The sequence below is a fragment of the Chiloscyllium plagiosum genome, unplaced genomic scaffold, assembly GCF_037043375.1.
Source record: "Chiloscyllium plagiosum isolate Xiang-an unplaced genomic scaffold, Cpla_swu_hap1 HiC_scaffold_28, whole genome shotgun sequence".
Classification (NCBI taxonomy): domain Eukaryota; kingdom Metazoa; phylum Chordata; class Chondrichthyes; order Orectolobiformes; family Hemiscylliidae; genus Chiloscyllium; species Chiloscyllium plagiosum.
In genome coordinates this window covers 49,556,205-49,574,548 of record NW_028270166.1, presented here as the reverse complement: position 1 = coordinate 49,574,548, position 18,344 = coordinate 49,556,205, and the positions used below count along the sequence as shown (strand labels likewise).

Sequence of the window (18,344 nt, the reverse complement as noted above, 5' to 3'; positions counted from 1 at the left end):
TTTGCAGCTCAGCGAGCAAACCTACATCGAAAACCTCGACCTGAGCTACAAATCTTCTCAAAACTCGCTAAGACCAGATTATAGTCAAACAGGTTCATTTGAAAATACAAGCTTTCGGAGCACTGCTCCTTCATCAGGTTGCTAGTGGGGCAGGATCATAGGACAGAATTTTTAGTAAGAAGTCAAAGTGTCATACAACTAATGTAACATATTGAACAAACCCAAATTGCTGTTAAGTCTTTAATCACTTAGAGTGGGGTTGCAGTTTTTATTATTATATAAAACCCAGAATTTCTTTCATGTCACGGCCCAGAACATTGGGTAATCTGCTGTGAACACCTTCAGGACAACACCACCATACAACCTTGTCATGGCAACCTCTGCAAGGATGTAATGGTAATACTACCATTACTCATGGGGACACCATCCACCACATGAATGGCAGGTACTCATGTGACTCTGCCAGCATTGTCTGTCTCATATGCCATGGTGTGAAGATGCTGGTGTTGGACTGGGGTGGACAAAATTAAAAATCACACCACCAGATTATAATCCAACAGGTTTATTTGGAAGTACTAGCTTCGTCAGTTAGCTAGTCGGCAGGATCATAAGACACAATTTATAGCACAAGATCATAGTGTTATGCAACTGCTATGATTATTGAACAAACGTCATCTCATACTCTGTAGGCAACGATGCCCCAAGGCATCGTATATTGGCAAAAACAAGCTGATACTACAATGGATTAATGGACACAGCGCAACAGTCGCCAAACAGGGATAAAACGGGGGAACACTTCAGTGGTCAAAGACATTGGGCCTCAGATCTTCAAGTGACCATCCTCCAAGGCAGACTTCAGGATACACAACACTTCAGAGTTGCCGAGAAGAGGCTGATAATCAAGTTCAATACCCATGAGGACTGCCTTAACTGGGATCTTGGATTCATGTCACGTGACAGATGACCCCAACACACTTATGCTCACATAGATCCTCCCATTCACAAACTTACTCTCACGAACACACTTTCCTCCTCCCACACACTTTTCCTCTCCAATACACATGCACACACACAAGTCTATGGGGTGAATTTGCATTTGCAGATAGATTTTGTTTTGTTCAAAAAGCACACAGTCTGTAGGTAGTCAGTTAGTGGCATTTTATAAATTCCTACTTTGGAAATAGAACCAGTCTGATTCCAGGTCGGGATACAGACAGACTGTAACCTCACACCTTTTAATGCATTGCCTGAACTGAGATGTCACTTTTTTTATAGCGATAACTTGAGCTTTTATCGCAGGACTGTGACTTGAAAGAAATTCTGGAATTTACGTATTAATGAATCAAAACCTGTATCCCCACTCTAAATGATTAGAGACTTAACAGCAATCTAGGTTTGTTCAATACATTGCATTAGTTGTATGACACTTTGATCTTTTACAATTAATTGTGTCTTATGATCTTGCCCCACTAGCTACCTCATGAAGAAGCAGAGCTCCGAAAGTTTGTAATTTCAAATAAACTTGGACTATAACCCGGTGTTGTGACTTTTAACTTTGTATTATATTAGTTATTGGATTAGTGTGCAACTCTAGTATGGTTATTTAAAGGATCAGCTGCTTTGATTTGGGAAGTGGAGGTGGAACATTTCTTTCACCTCATAGCTGTTGATTATTCAGGAAACAGCAGTACTTAAATCCGGCATGGAAGATTTCTCAAAGATTGCTTTAGCCATATGAGTCCCCACACGGACGGAGAAAGCACACTATAAACTTATACAATTTTTGTACAGGTTTATTTAAAACAAATGTTTTCTCTGGAAATACATTCAGATCCTACAAAATCAGTTAAAGACATATCTTTTTTGAAAAGGTACCAAAAATAATCAAAACCTCAGCTGAAAAGTGGGGCATTACCTACAATTGCAATTATTTACACCAAGATCTGACAATGGAAGTTTCCATCTCAAACCATCGGTACTGATGTGAATGCAGTTTCAATGCGATGGTTAATCTATTCACCAGATCCTCAACTTGAGAAGTTCCTGACACAAAGCTATGCTATAAATTCGATAAATACCAAAATTTATCCAATTTTATAAAACCAAAATAAATTTAAGGTGACTTCCTTACTTTGTTCCTTCGATTCCTGCATCGCATTCAAGTAACACAGCTGTAGTATTTATATCAATGTCATAATTTACATACATTGCAGCTTAATCATAAAGTTAATTTTGCAAGTCCTATGTAAAAACATGCAGCTATTGTTTAATTCTTGATCTCTTAAATTTAGGAGGAATTATACTATTCATTACTTCTCCGTTATATTATGTTAGGGATGGGATCTACACCCAGTACTGTTCACGGTAGTACATTCATCAAGTCAGGCAGAAACATTTCATTCAGCAGCAGAGGAACTAAAATAATAAGATGTTTGAGGAGCTTCTCCCAGAATAAATCTGCATCTCTCGGTCCACACTAGGAAACTTATATCCTATCTGCCGTGAGGACTTTCCTCAACTGTGGAGACAATCGACAGATTCAGACAGACAGTCTCCCTTCCCAGTAAGAAAACATAGCTGCCACAAACCAACACCTTTTTTCCAAGAGGACTATGATGGGGCAGAAAGAGCCAAAGATACGGATTTCAAAAGATGAGTCGGACAATCTTCACCTTAGCATGGCTTGAATCAATAGGTCCCAGTAATTAACTATAACCATTGCTAGGCTCCATTAGATGCTAATGGCACAAAACAGTGATTCTGATTCTCAACAGACTCACCCAGCACCCAAACTCTACTGATACACTTAGAGCCACAGCATGTGCAAGATGTGAAGTGGTTTATCTGTCAAAAAGAAAATTGTAGTAGTTAAGTCAATAGCCCCAAGTTTGTAACTATCGCGTTACTATTTGGGAGAACTTTCAGTCAGAAACTAAGATGACACGGTGAAAGGATTAAAATCGCAGAAAAACATTGGGCATGGCTGAATATACAGATTTCACAATTCATCTTTTTCTTTAGTTTTATCTTTTGGTGCTTCCTCCTCCTCATCCTCCTCCTCCTCCTCCTCCTCCTCATCTTTCTTTTCCTCTTCCTCATCCTCTTCCTCATCTTCATCCTCCTCCTCATCATCAGCCTCCTCATCTTTCTTTTTCGCTTCCTCAGCCATCCGTTTGCTTTCTTCTTCGTCCTGAGCTTCCTTCATCTTCTTCTCAGGATCCTAAGCAAAAGCAGAAGGAGGACATCAGAAATATGTAAAGAGAAACCTATGGAGTAACCATCCAGCCAGAGATAGAATCATAGCATCAATATGACACAGTAAGCCATCATCCTGTAAAATATAACCACAAGTTAATGGAAACTTCTCAGTTGGTGCATTTTGGCAAGAGTAAAAGTGCAGAGTCAGCAGAATATCAAAGTACAGTCACTTTTCTCTTTCAAATGGGTTTCTGTCGTCATATGCCCATACATTATGAACTTTTAGACAAAGCTGGTATATTATTTATATTATCTAGACTTAATAGCTGCTGCAAATAATGTTACTTTTAGTATCCGAACTTCAAACAACCCCAAATCTCCAGCGAATATCTAATTAAATATGGCCATTCACTGTCATTATAAGAATTCACACAACCCTTTGATCAACACAACTAAAGACTTCCAGTCAGTCAGCCTCTGTTTTAACTTGACTAAAGTTAAACATCAAACTCAAAATGTGCATAAAGTGGATATGAATGAGTCCTACCATTATACTTGTTTTTCTCATCTAAACTAGACTGGGTGATTCTTGGGTGCTGAATGACAGCACAATGTTGGAATCCACCTTCACATTTGTTTGCGAAAAAGCATTCTAAATTTACATAAAATCAAATGATGGGAAAGATGTATTGTTGACTACTTTAAAATCAGCAATAAAAAAATTTGTAGGCAGTATTCTACTAAAAGCCATCCAATTAGCTATAAATCAGCATGCAGCTAACGAATAATACCTCAATCACTGGACTTCCTCCATCCTATTTAACTTCTTGGAAATTCAACTATTAGAAACTTCACAGCCTGCTGAGAAACCTTCACTTCACAAGACACTCACTTTAAACTTTAAAGGCTTTGGTATGGGAAATCACGGTTCTGTTCCACATTGGGATACTACTGGTACTGTACACTCTAGCTAGGTTTCAATTAAACAATGAGGGGTGTGGGTGAAGGTGTTGGGATGCAAGATATATAATATGGTGGGAATGTATTAGATGCAGGAGTGCAAAAGAGTCAGTGTGAAAGGAGCATTGAGATTGATTATATTAGCACAGCTTAAGATTGGTTTCAAAGACAACTACAGATATAAGGTGTCTAATTTTAATGCTCAGAGAAAAGTAAAGCAGTTTAGAGAATGGGAAAGTCAAAAAAAGTTGTGCTTACATTAACTTATGATAAAGCTAGAAGGCCTTTCCAAGCAAAGGCTGAGGAATTAGTAACAACGACAGTGCAATGATCCTAAACAATGGGATATACATCTAGAGCGATAGAAGGTTTTAGGAGAAACCGTATTTGAAGAAGTTATATTCCAATATTAAGTCAAAAATTAGAAGATATAGACTTACTCTTTCCTTTTCGGCACAATTAATAGATAGTGACACAGAAACTATATCTCCAGAAGTCATCTACAAGTCTCAGATCAGAGCAAATGGTACACGTGGGGGTAGGTGTATTAGATGGCAATCAAGACACCACCGCCATCAGTGAGATAACTTGCTCAACTGCAAACCAGCTCATAGCAAGTTCCTTGGCCTATCATAAGTCTCAGTGGCACCCAGGCCACCAGAAGCTGCAGGAAGATTCTTAAAGGGCTTAACGGTAAGTGCTGAGAGCATGTTTCCCCTCAAGGTGATATTTCTAAGACTGAGATGGGGAGGAATTTCATCAGATAGTTGTTAGTCTTTGGAAGTCTTTGCCACAGACAGCAGAGCAGGCTGGAGAGGCTGAACTGCCTCACCCTTTCCTATACTTTTAATGGTAATCTGTTTCTTGGCAGTGAAGACTGTCAGTCATCTTACTCCTCGGGGACCAATGGGAAAGAAGGCAAGTGATTTTTCTCCTTATTGGGGTGTGTATATATACACACATGCATGTTTTTTTGGGGGCAGTGGTGAGACGGTTGGAACAGAGGTAGACCCATGCACCAACTCAGCAGACTGGTCATCCTAGTTTGCCCAGTTTAGATTAGATTACTTACAGTGTGGAAACAGGCCCTTCAGCCCAACAAGTCCACATCAACCCTCCGAAGAGCAACCCACCCAGATCCATTCCCCATTTACCCCTTCATCTAACACTATGGGCAATTTAGCATAGCCAATTCACTAAACCTGCACATTTTTGGACTGTGGGAGGAAACCGGAGCAGACACGGGGAGAATGTGCAAACTCCACACAGATAGTTGCCTGAGGCAGGAATTGAACCAGGGTCTCTGGCACTGTGAGGCAGCAGTGCGAACCACTATGCCACCCATTGGAAAGTTATCTATCTTGCCTTCCAGGAAAATAGAAATCTGGATTGGTAAATTAAGGCCTTTAAGTTGTCATTAATTGATCATTTAAGAACTTTAATTGGTGGCAAGTCAAATCCCAAATATCTTTTTCTCTATCTTCCCCTGTATTTGTCAGTATTGCCTCTCCTTTGGGGAGAGTACTTGTTAATAGTCTTTTAATTAATGACAGGTGGTTTGGTGGCAGTTGACAAAATGTCCCCAATGGGAGGGCTCTTGTAGTGCAGTGGTAATGTCTTAACCTCTGACCCAGAAGGCCTGCTGCTCCAGAAGTGTTATAACACTTAGCAGGTTGATTAAAAAAAAAATCAAAATAAAGCTCCCTGGGAAAAAAAAAAGAGAAAAAATTATTTTGCACATGGAGTTTTTACTGACTCCTGCATTTACACTACATAGGTGCTTAAAAAATATAATCAAGAGATTAGAATCTCTTCAATTGAGGAATGGACTCTGAGCAGACTGGCCACAAACCAGTGCACTGCAGGGAAAAGTTCTCCAGAGAACAAAAAATTACAATAGAAATAAAATTATTTTGAATGTGGAGTTTTCACTGACTCCTGCATTTACACTACAAAGGTGCTTACAAAATATATAATCAATACTCTAAACTAGCACTTAATTGGGGCAAGAATATATCATAAGCAACTTGCCAAATCATTTCCATTTCTCACTACTTCCAGGGAGAGGAAAATTCCACTCTCTAGGATGAGTCAAAAGGTATGGTCAATGTTCATCAGAAACGTAGAATCTCCTGCTCCTCAGATGCTGCCTGACTGGTTGTGCTTTTCCAGTGCCACACTTTTTGATTCTGATCTCCAACATCCCCAGTCCTCTCACTCTCCAGGACGAGACAATGAAATTGACTAGGAACAGATCAGCTACAGTTTTTAGGGATTTTAAACTAACCAGAAATTGACTGGGGAAATAACGGTCTATATAATTATATGGAAGGAAGCTTTGTTTATAGAAATAATTTCTTTCATTCTTTATGACTCCATTTGCTCAAATAAAAAGACAAAATGAGAATAAAGCACCTCGGATATGATTACTCAAGTTTACAACACTAAATGTGGGTAAGGCGGTTAACTCCGTCATAGACACTCTTTGTCCTGACAGACCAAAAAGAGAGTGTCTATCTGGAACAGAGTGTTACAGGGTGGCACATTCCAAAATCTAAGGTTACGTGCCAAAGGATGCATTAAAGCTGGGAGCAGCTGTCACAGTGGCTTACTGAAGGAAGGCCACAGTACACAGACTAGAATTCATATTACACCTCTTATGCTGTATGTTTGACATGAAATGAATACTGAAAATCTAACTTTATAATTTCAAATGCAGTTAGGCATCACCAAGTGCCATATTATGTTGAAATTGATCTGCATAGTACTTTATAATGTTAAATTTGAACTGCTGTTGTACATAGCACAAATAAAGTATGTTTTTTTTAAAATGAAAAGATGGTATTGATTCACCAAGGGAGTTCTTGCCAATCAAAAAACTTTACTGATTTTATTTGAGAGTTTGACAAGCCACTTGGTGGGTACAACAAAGAATGTGTTATATTTGGGTTTCAATAAGGTCTTTAATGCAACTAGTCTGGAAATGCTTGGCGGTTGGCCAAAGCAAGTCAAATATTATGATGTATTAACACATCAGTACTGACAATAGTGAGCCAAGTCTTCCAATTCATAAATGATTGGTATGATGGTACTACTATTGTTGCATGCATTGATGGTCTGCAAAACAAAAAGACAGAACACAGAAGCAGAGCAATTGAGTGGTTTGCTTCTATTAAATGGCAAAGTCTCTTTAGAAAGATGATAGATAGATATGTGGCAGGAATTCTGTCTTCAGGATTCTGAAAGGGACTGTGCTACAAACTGCTTTATTTTCATACCAAATAAAAATTGCCTATAGTTGATGGAGAAGAATGCAAAACTAATCTGCACAAACATATGATTGAAAGGGATAGGTCAACATTAGATTTACAAAAACTGACAGCATTGAGAATTCAAATCCAACTCTAAAATTTCTGGGTTTTACCGAATACTGGGATAAAAGGAGGGTTGGCACTTTAACTATGATCAGGAGGCTGGAAATCTTGGAATTTGCAGACCTTAACTATGGTCAGTGGAGTTTTCCAGGTTTGACAAACAATGAAGTGGAGGTGCCAGTGTTGGACTGGAGTAGCTAAAGTTAAAAATCACAACACCAGGTTATAGTCCAACAGGTTTATTTGTAGTACAGTTGCAGGACACTAATCTTTGCTATAAGATTCTATCTTATGATCCTGCTCCACAGCTACCTGAAGGAGCAGTGCTCTGAAAGCTAGTGCTTCCAAGCAAGCATGTTGGACTATAACCTGGTGTTGTGTGATTTTTAACTTTGGGAAACAAGTTCAAGCATCACTGCAATCACTGTCGGCCAAGAGAAGCAGGAGTGCTTCCTCATCAGGATGCACACCATCAAATTCCTTTCTCAAAGGGTGGTGCCTAAACAAATAGGGCTTGGACTTCCGGGTCCGAGTCATAGTTCACGCTAACCAGAGAAAATCAGACTGGTTTTCCTTTGCATTAATGGGCCACACCCTCCCCATTCAGCACATAAAAATTCAGTGAGCAAGTGGTAAAATCTGTTGAACAATTTTCCTATGGAAAGACATGGAGCAAATGGTTTTGAAACAAATCAGACAAAATTTCTCTCAGAACAAATATTTTACATACTAAACTAAGTAACGAGAGCAATCAATGGAACGTGCAGTTTTGGACGGATGATTCCCAAAGCAGTTCACCACTACAGTTTTACTAACTTGGATCAGAGTTTGTTGCCATTGTTAATCAACAACAACTTGCATAGTGAAATTCTCAAAGGAGCTTCACAGGAGCAGTTTCAAACAAAATTTAACAACAGCATTAGGAAACAATAGGACAGATGACCAAAAGCTTTCACAATAAGTACATTTTTAGAAGACCATATAGGAGGACAGGTATAATCAAAAGAATTTGGGAGTGAGTTATTATTTCATCATGTGACAAATCTAATTCCACCTAGCATTTTCCTATATTCCTGCATTCCTGGCTGAATCCACGGTCAAAACTAGAGACTGTGCAAAGAATAATAGTACAAAAAGGGAACCCAAAAATGTATTTTGTAAACCTCTAAGTAAAAGCAATAGTGAAGAATCACGTGAGTGGTTAGGGAAACCTAATGGAAGCGGAAGGCATGAATGAGGCCAGAACAATTAGACAGCTGTGAAATACTTGATGAAAAGAATGAATTTTGAAGTCACAGTGGAAAAAGGAACAGATATGTTGAACAAGATAAAAATGGATGGAAAGTAGACACTTGGCCAACACTTAAATTTTGCATGTTACCCAGTCAAGATGGGATGCATCCTAGCCTGCTGAGAGAAGCAATTGTGGAAATAAGATGATCTCAAACCACTGCTTTGGATACAGGGGTGTTGCTAGAGGACTGCAGGACTGTTACAAGCCTATTCAATAAAAAGACAGGGATAAATCTGGTCGTCAGTCAAACATGAATAATGGGAAAATTACCAGAGTCTCTTGGCAAAACCAAGATTAATTCTCATTTGGAGAATAATGAGTTAATAGGGACAACGAGCACTGATTTGTTAAAGGAAAACCATAGCTAAGTAACGTGACTTTTTTTGACAAAGTAAGAAGGTGAAATGAAGGTCACCAGATGCTTTCCATATATTTAGAAAAAAAATACAAGATGTATTTAGCAAAAAAAAAGGCATTAAAAGGAACAGTTGTAATTTCAGAGTACAGGTAGTGATAAAGAGAACGGATAAATGGTTATCATAAATAATTTAGAACAACAACAGTGTAAAAACGTTTTCAATGGCTGAAGGGTTGATGTCAGAGCTCACAGCTTTAAGATTATAAGCAAAAGAATCAGAGGCAACTTAAGGAACCCTCTTTTATGTGAAGAGTGGTTAAGATTTGCAATGTATTGATTAGATTCCATATAGTGTAGAAACAGGCCTTTCAGCCCAACAAGTCCACACCAACCCTTCGAAGAGTAACTCACCCAGACCCATTCCCCCCGACTAATGCACCTAATATTATGGGCAATTTAACATGGCCAATTCACCTGACCTGCACATCTTTGGACTGTGGGAGGAAACCAGAGCACCCGGAGGAAACCCACGCAAACATGGAGAGAATATGCAAACTCCACATAGACAGACAGTCATCCAAGGCTAGAATCAAACCTGGGACCCTGGTGCTGTGAAGCAGCAGTGCTAACCACTGAGCCACCGTGCTGAACAAGTAGATGGATACAAGTTCAACAGTAACCTTTTAAAGAGAATTGGAATAATGGTCGGGGGGGTGGGGAATAGAGTATTGTTGGAAAGAAGATATTGTTAGATCTTTTAACCTTGCACTCATCAAGACAATTTTCAAGAACACAAGTTTAAGAGGACATCCACAATTTATTCAACAAGAGAAGGGAACGTTGATTGGTTGGCAAGGAGACTCCGATTGGTGTTGCATGTAATGCCTCTACTAATCAGCATTCTCCTCTCATAGTATAAGGCCTTTTGCCTTAAATTGATTTCTTGCAAACTATCCTGATTAATGCAAGGTGAAGAACTTCAACAAAAATAAAAAAATCCATGTTCTGTACTACCAAAGAGCAGAATTAATTGGGGTGGGGGAAGAGGGGAGGGATGGAGAAAGGGAAGAGGGGGAAAAGAGAGCACACGTTGGGGGGGGGGGGGGGGGGAAAGAGGGAGGAGAGAAAGAGAAGAGCGAGTGCATGCGGGGGGGGGTGAAGAGAGAAAAAGAGGCGGGGGAGGAAAGCGAGAGAAGGGGTGGGGGGGGGGAAAAGAGAGAGGGAGAGAGAGAAACAGAGAAAAAAAAAGGGGGGTGTCCACTTTGAAAATGGCATGTGGAAACCAGTTTACAAAAAAACAAGACTAGGCTCAGCTACACATGCTTCACAGTTAAACTTGTTTTTGTGTTTACATTATGAAATGGAGGTGTCAGACAGCCACTCACAACCCAATGAATGCGAAAAATCAAATTAAACAAACAACTAAGCAAACTATTTTCTCTGTCTCAATGTCTGCGTTATATTTTATTTTGCCTTTCTTCCACACTCTCCACCCACTTCATGGTACATTTTCTTACTTTACAAAGCCAGCAAGGGACACATTGTTAGGCCTGTACCAATAATGATTGCCTGTATTGTATTGTATTACATTGTCATAGTCTTACCAGACCATCGGGGCTACTCTCTAATAAGAGAGAAGTGACTGGTGGGGAATTAACCTGAGGGCCACTAGACCTCAGGCGAGGGAAGAGAGGTTGAGAAGGAGAGTCCTTCATGGAATTGAACCCATGTTGTTGGCATCACACTGCCCTGTAAACCACAATCCAGCCAACTGATCTAAACCGATTCCTGTACCAATAATGTTTGGTGTTAAATACTGCAAACAAAAATCCATGTGACCTACTTTCTTAAAATAATATACTGCAGTGTCAAGATTCTAATACACTTAAGTAAATTAGTTAATGGTCTCCAAACACACACTCCATTCCATTTCCAGTTTAGCCGCCTCACCTTGGTCTTTCCCCAGGTCTCCTTGCCGAACTCTTCTGCATATTTTTCATCATCAGTGATGAGGAAATTGTCAAAGATAGTACCAGATTTCACCTGTGAAACAACAATGACGATAATGTCCTTGAAATGTAGTTACCTTACACAAATGTGTGTACAAATTCACTACTAATCAATTACAATAAATTGTGTCATCTTTCAAGGGGACACAAACTAATCTTGCAAACTAGGTGACTTAGAATTCAGCACAATTACAACATATTAAATGACAACAATGGTTACAAAGTGAGGAGAAACTGATCAATAGAATTTAGTCACTCCAATCTATTAGGACTATTGTAGTTGGAAGAGACTCCTCCAAAAGAAAGTACCTCTGTATTGAAGAGTCAGTGTACATTATGTGGTCAAGTCTCTGGATCAGGTGTGGATGCGGGCACTCAGCCAATGCTTTAAAAGATAAAGATTAAACAGGGCTGCACAATCCTCAAATGTTCTTGCCTTTTGAAATCAGCCATATTTGCTGAAAAGCAAATCAGTTCCGGACAGTGAAGCCAAAGTCAAAGTCAATGCAAACTTCAGCTCAGGACCATGTAGTATACCAGTGAGAATTTTGCCACTTCCTACATCAACTATTTTTATAACCTTTGAGCAAACTTGTTAAATTTTTGACTGCTGCACAGCAACCATGATATACATAGGCAGTCCGAGAACTCATTTAATGTATTGGGCTGGATGAAGTCCTGTTCCCAGAGGTTTAATTTAAGCCAATGCTACAACACTTTGCATTATTTAATGCAGTACCATTAAATATTGTTTTTCCTTAATTATCTGGGCAGTTCGATCATAGAAACTCAATTTTTCCTCACAACGTGAGGTTGTTTTACTAAAATAAATAAAACAGACTTCTATTTATACAGAACTTTGTGACATCAGGAAATCCAAAAAAAAAAATTAAATGTTTTTCTTTTGAAGTGTAGACATTGTTATGATACAGGAAATATGGCAGCCAATCTAGAGGCAGCCTAGTCCTCCAAACACAGTGAAAATGACCAAATAGTTATTTCAAAATAAAAATGTAACAAGATTATTATGATTAGTTACAAAATGTTAGCCAGGATATAAAGGAGATCTCTCCAGAGCTTCTTAAGCATAGCACCAAGGGGTCTTTTACATTCTCCTGAGGGAGCAGACAGGGCCCCAGATAATTTAAAGAATTTCGAACAGAGCAACTCTCCTATAGGACTGCACAGAAGTGTCAAAGTAGATTGTGTGTTAATGTTTCTCAATTTGGAGTTGAATCCACAATCTTCAAACTCAGCTAGGACTTTAAATAGTGGGCAGAAATAGCAGAATCTCTCCTTGTTTAGAGACAATGATCTTATTAGAAGTTCGATTGCAATACACATTGCTGTATCACAAACATGGAATTCTCAATTTGTTTGACTCACACTACAGCAACCCAGAAGTATTTGGACTGCTGGAGATGAACTTAAACATCACTAAAGATTTCACCTGGAACACCGTGGGCAGCATGGTGGCTAGCACTGCTGCCTCACAGCGCCAGAGACCCGGGTTCAATTCCCACCTCAGGCAACTGACTGTGTGGAGTTTGCACACATTCTCCCTGTGTCTGCGTGGGTTTCCTCCCACAGTCTAAAGATGTGCAAGTCAGGTGAATTGGCCATGCTAAACTGCCCGTAGTGTTAGGTGAATGGCTAAATGTAGGGGTATGGGTGGGTTGCGCTTCGGCGGGTCGGTGTGGAGTTGTTGGGCCGAAGGGCCTGTTTCCACACTAAGTAATCTAAAAAAAACTATTATAGACCTGTTAGTTTTATTAGGATGCAAACTTCCTTCTGCCTCGGTGACTTCTCCAAAGTCAGTTATTGTGATTGGGTTATCAATATTTAAACTGGAATAGATGAACAAAGATGCTAATCAGAGTTTTTGTAACCATTTATAATGTAGCTATAGTACTGCACTGTATGTTACTGTATTCGATACTTTTGTACAATTGTTGCTCAGACAAAAGCCAAAACCTTATATTTTAGGAGCACACTTCTTAAATGATTAATGGTAACAGTAGGTTTGCAATCCTGAGTACAGGGGCCTTCAATTTACAGATGTCCAACTTATGAATGTGCTGATAAGTACAAGCAATCTCTAATAGGAACGTGAATTTAAAGATCCTAGTGGCTTTTCTGTAGTCCTGCATTTTGTTATGACATGCAAAGATAATCAACTTGTGAACAAACTCACATACAGAAACTGTTTGCAACCCAGTTTACATTGATTGTTATTAGCCATTACTACAATCATAATCACATAATTACTGACCTGCCACAGATCCAGTCCAATCACGCCAATGTTCTCAAATTTGTAGATATTTATGTCAGGAGCATATTCAGGATTATCGATCTCTGGATGCACCCAGGCACCTTTGTAGTTGGGGTTTTTTATTTGTTTGGGTTTCCATTCGCCCTACAAAAAAAAAAAAAATGGCAATGTTTAATTCAACGTGCAAATTTGAAGTCCTTAAAACAGGGCATCAATATATGTACTAAACTGATGTAACTGCCTTTTGTAATTAATAGTCACAAATGCTCAGATTTTAAAGTTTATGTTAGGTGTTTCCTAGAGATGTGACTAACAAATATTATTAATAAGGTAAATAGTTTGAAAGAAGATTTGATACTGCATTTACCTGCTTGAACTAACCATAAAAAGAGATTACAGATTCAGTCACAAGGAGCAAAGGACAGGTGAAGTACCCTTAAATGGAAATTTGGAAGGTGTATTCCCATTTTCCCTTGCATTTAACCATTCAACTCCATGCATTCAGCATGTTCTAAAGTACATATTTCTGCAAATGTTTATGTTTTGTTCATAGCTGACAAGAATGAACAGTTTGTTTCTGTTAAGATTATTCAGTTGAAGAGTTACTTACTCTGTAACTGTGTGGGTATTGCAGCAGGATAAACGCTACTCACTAACTCTATGGAGTTACATTGACACTATATTTGGATACAAATTTGGATACAAAAACCAAATGTGTGCATTGTACTTTTTAGGTAGAATAAGCTTCAGCTTTTATTGTTTAATTTACAGCCAAAGCAGAGATGACTGAACAGTTATGGTCTCCTTATTAGAAAAATGGATAGAGGCACTGGAGAAAGGCAATATCAGAACTCAGGTTACCAATATCAAGAAAGACTGAACAGGCTGGTACTCTTTAATCCAGATAAAAATCTTTAAAATTATAGAGGAGTTTGACAGGGTGACTGTGGAGAATACATTTCAACTTCTGGGCTGACCAAAACTGGGTACCGTAAATAAAAGGATCTTCACTAATAAAACCCTTCCCTGTTCCCACTGATTTGTTGACAATAAATAAGGCATCCACTAGAAATCTCTTCATCCAGTGTATGGATAGATCCTGGAAATGCAATACACAAAATGCCATTTGGTCCATCAAGTCTGGCCTAGTCATTTGAAGGGCAACAAGTTAGTCCTATTACCCCTTTTACCATATCCTTTCAATATTTTTCTCCTTCAAATGTTTATGAACAGTTTGTTTTTTAATCAATGTCCAGCACCTTACTACTGAATGCTCCTTACCTACTGTGCATTCTAAATCCCAGTCACTCACAGCAAAAAGAAAATCCCTCAAGTTGTCTCTGGTTCATTTGCTGATCACGTCAAATATGTGACCTTTGAATGATTGATGCTTCCATCTATTTATTCTAAACAGATCTATGAAGTCTCTCCTAAACTTCTATAATCAGAAGATCACCAGCATCTCCAGTTGTTTACATTATTGTGATTTCTTCAATCATGGAACCATTGATAAATCTGTTCTACACCAACTCTAAAGCCTTCACACCTTCTAAAGTCCAGTGCTTTGAACTAATTTAAATGAACCTGAGCTCTACATAGCATAAAACACTGGAAGTAGACCAGTTAGGTCAAATGGCTCATTTATGTTGTATTCCACGTAATACCAAAATACTGTAGTCATTGGTTAAGTCAATACAATGGTTTCACTTCTATACCTTGAAATCTGGATTTGGGATCATCGGAGGCTCCCACTCCCCATCCATTTCTTCATCCCAATCCTCTGGTTTCTTGGCATCTGGGTCTGGAATGTTTTCAGGTTTATCCCAATCCTGCATTTGATGGCAGGGAGATAAAGGATGCTGTAGTTAGATCAGACAGTTATCACCTTCTTTGCAATTGTTAGCAAGTCGTTCACTGTCCTTTATTCCCACTGCCTTCATGACGCTCTTGTAACTTAAGCTTTCTCACCAACACATTTACATAGCCATATCAGTTTATTCCTGGCTGTAAGAGACCACATATTTTTTCATTATTTGGGACTATAAACTGAAGTGGAAGTTTTCTGTTGATATTGAAATACCAGGAATGTTTTGCCGTTTGAAAATCAAGTTTGCTTCTTATTGGGTTGTGCAGAAGTCAAAGGAGGCACTGCAGATAGAGTGGCACAAAATCGTTTGAGTTAAAACAATTCTGCCTGTCAATAGCCATGTGGTTGACCTGCAGTCTAAGTGCTAACAGCAGCGGCGGGCAGGGGGGGGGTCGCGGGTATGAGCAGTCAGAGCTTAAGAAAGAAAGCATCCAGTTCTTTGTCTCTGTGCGGAAAGAAGTCAACAAAACAAAAAAAGAGCTTAGAAGAAATAATGCATTCAGGACAATCATTATCGCAAAAATCAAAACAACTGCGAGGAAAATAACTTTACACCTAGTGGTCTGGATTTTTATTTTTAGAATTTAATTTACATGGTGATGTATTCTTTTTCACCCATATACAGTATACACCACTTGTGTTTATCATGATTACGTGCACGCGTGTATGAGAGACAGAATGAGTGAATGTCGATTGCAGGATAGGGTTTGAAGGGATATAGTTTAAGTTGCATAAATTAGAAATAACTAATTTTGACTGCTCTTGATAAAATAGAGCATGTTACAATATGTGGTTATTTTTGGTGTGAATTGTTTTTATCCGGAGTAGAAGTCAGTTATACAAGTTAGTCATTTTGGTGCTCTCATCAGGACTTTACACATTTTTTAAAGTCTTGTGGAACAATAGTACATGATTAGCGGTGCACTCTGCCCAGTTAAACTGGGACATTGGTTAAGTCTTTTTTCCTGAAGAGATTATTGTAAATTTATCACAGTTAATAACAAGTTATCAAATATGAATTTTTAATGTCTACATTGTTCTTGGTTCTGCCAATAGGAGGTACAGCATTATTCTGGAAATCTCAACTTGCATATCCCCTCTCAATGGCTTTGCCAACATGAACAATGCTCGGAGTTTATGGTAATGAATTATATCACTATATTAAAAAAAATTCACAAATAACCAAGTTATTTTTCATCAGCAGCATGTGTACACATATCCACCATTGGTCACGTTTTCAATGATCACAGGGAGACCAGGGGTAACAGTTCTAATCTCACCTCTGGCTTTTTATCATCAACATCATCGATTGTCTCTCGGTCATCCCAGTCCTCTGGCTTGGATACCTCAGGGTCCTTGATCTTCTTTGGTGGCAGAAAATCCCAATCATCTTCCAGCTTACCAGACTCCACTTTTGCGTTGTCAACCTTAACTTCATATGTCTGATCAGGTTTAACGATCAGCGTGTAGAGGTGGGTCAACTCATCATCCTGCAAAAAGGATAATAAATAATCTCATCCCACTTGTAAGGGGTCACGCAAGTGAATTTAAAGCCCAACAGTCGATCGCACCATACTGCAGTATGACAGCACCATGCCACTATATCTGTACTTGTAAACCCCCTACAGGGGAGAAGCCACAATTCTGTTAAGAATATGGGACAAGTGCAAAAGAACTACACAGAGAATTGCCATTGGAAAAGTGCATAGAAAATTAATGAAAATAGATTAGGTTTTAAAAATGAAGCTTTTCAGTAAATTAATTTTCAGGTATGGCATTCCCTTTAGTCTGTCTTTTCCGACACAAGATACTTTTTATCTCTCTGTTTAATGGAGATTATAAAATAAAACATCCCATTCCCCATGACTTTTGCTGCCTATTTGAAACGCTCTGAACATTTTTAATTCATATGTTTCCCAGTTCACATATTGTTTCTTGATCAAGCTCCCAGGTGGAAAACCCCATTGTCCCAACACAAGAGGGGAATTCTCTCTCTTCCCCCCCCACCACCACCACCACCACCACCATCTTCAATTTACCCCCCTCTGCTTAGTTTTAAGCCAGAAAAATAAAGTTGGTGAAGGGCAGTACAAGCAACTTTGAAGAAAAACAAATTGCTGGAGAAATTCCGCATATTTGGCAGCATTTGTAGAGTGAAAGCATAGTTATCATTTCAGGTGCAATGACCCTTTTTCAGAACTATTAGTACCTAGGAAAAAGTAGTATAAAAGAAGACATGGATACAGGGTGGGAGGAGAAAAAGAGGGGAAGAGTCAGCAAATTGTTGGAGATAGAACACAGAGCGCAAGAGAGACAGTAGATAGAGAGCGAGCGAGAAAGAAAGATAATGGCAAGTCAGGGAGAAAGAAAAGCTGATAATGGAGACCTTGAGTAGGTCGAATTGGAAGTGCTAAAAGCAGCCCACGTCATGACAAGGCCAGGAGTGTGGGGGTGGGTAGAAGATATAGAGGATGATATTCAGGTTCTAAAATTATTGAAGTCAACATTGAGTCCCAAGGCTGCAGGGTTTCCAAGTCAATCTTATGTATATAGGAGGTACATATTACAAGTATATACCATCTCACCAACATTTTCTCTAAACAGACAGGACCAGAGGGATTGTCGCTCCTAACCCAATAAAGAGAGTTGGTCTCAGACTGTTATTGGGCTCAAGTGAACTCAGAGGTAATGCCGACCATCTGCATCCAATTAATACACAATCACATTCTTCACCTTTGATGGTTTACATAGCTCTTAGTAAGATTTGCATGTAGATTATTGAATTGGAAACATGGGTGATTTACTGGTGGTTGTGGTTAACAGATAGAAATAAAAATACCAGTGATTTGGGTTATCAGATTACTTAACAGTGTTGAAACAGGCCCTTCGGCCCAACAAGTCCGCACCGATGCACAACCCACCCAGACCCATTCCCTTACATTTCACTCCTTTACCTATCACTACGGGCAATTTAGCATGGCCAATTCACCTAACCTGCACATTTTTGGACTG

The 18,344-nt window shown here is 39.0% G+C and overlaps 1 protein-coding gene across 1 annotated transcript in view; it reads right to left on the bottom strand.

Moving 5' to 3' along the window:
* Positions 1 to 1,772: 1,772 nt before the first annotated feature.
* LOC122565132 (calreticulin) overlaps positions 1,773 to 18,344 on the bottom strand; it is a 42,415-nt gene continuing 25,843 nt past the window's right edge. Inside the window, exons 5-9 of the mRNA XM_043720791.2 lie at positions 16,613 to 16,822; positions 15,181 to 15,294; positions 13,466 to 13,609; positions 11,135 to 11,227; positions 1,773 to 3,220 (exon numbers count right to left, since the gene is read on the bottom strand). Of these exons, the coding sequence (XP_043576726.2) occupies positions 2,999 to 3,220; positions 11,135 to 11,227; positions 13,466 to 13,609; positions 15,181 to 15,294; positions 16,613 to 16,822 (783 nt within the window). The 3' untranslated portion in view covers positions 1,773 to 2,998. The remainder of the gene's footprint in view (positions 3,221 to 11,134; positions 11,228 to 13,465; positions 13,610 to 15,180; positions 15,295 to 16,612; positions 16,823 to 18,344) is intronic.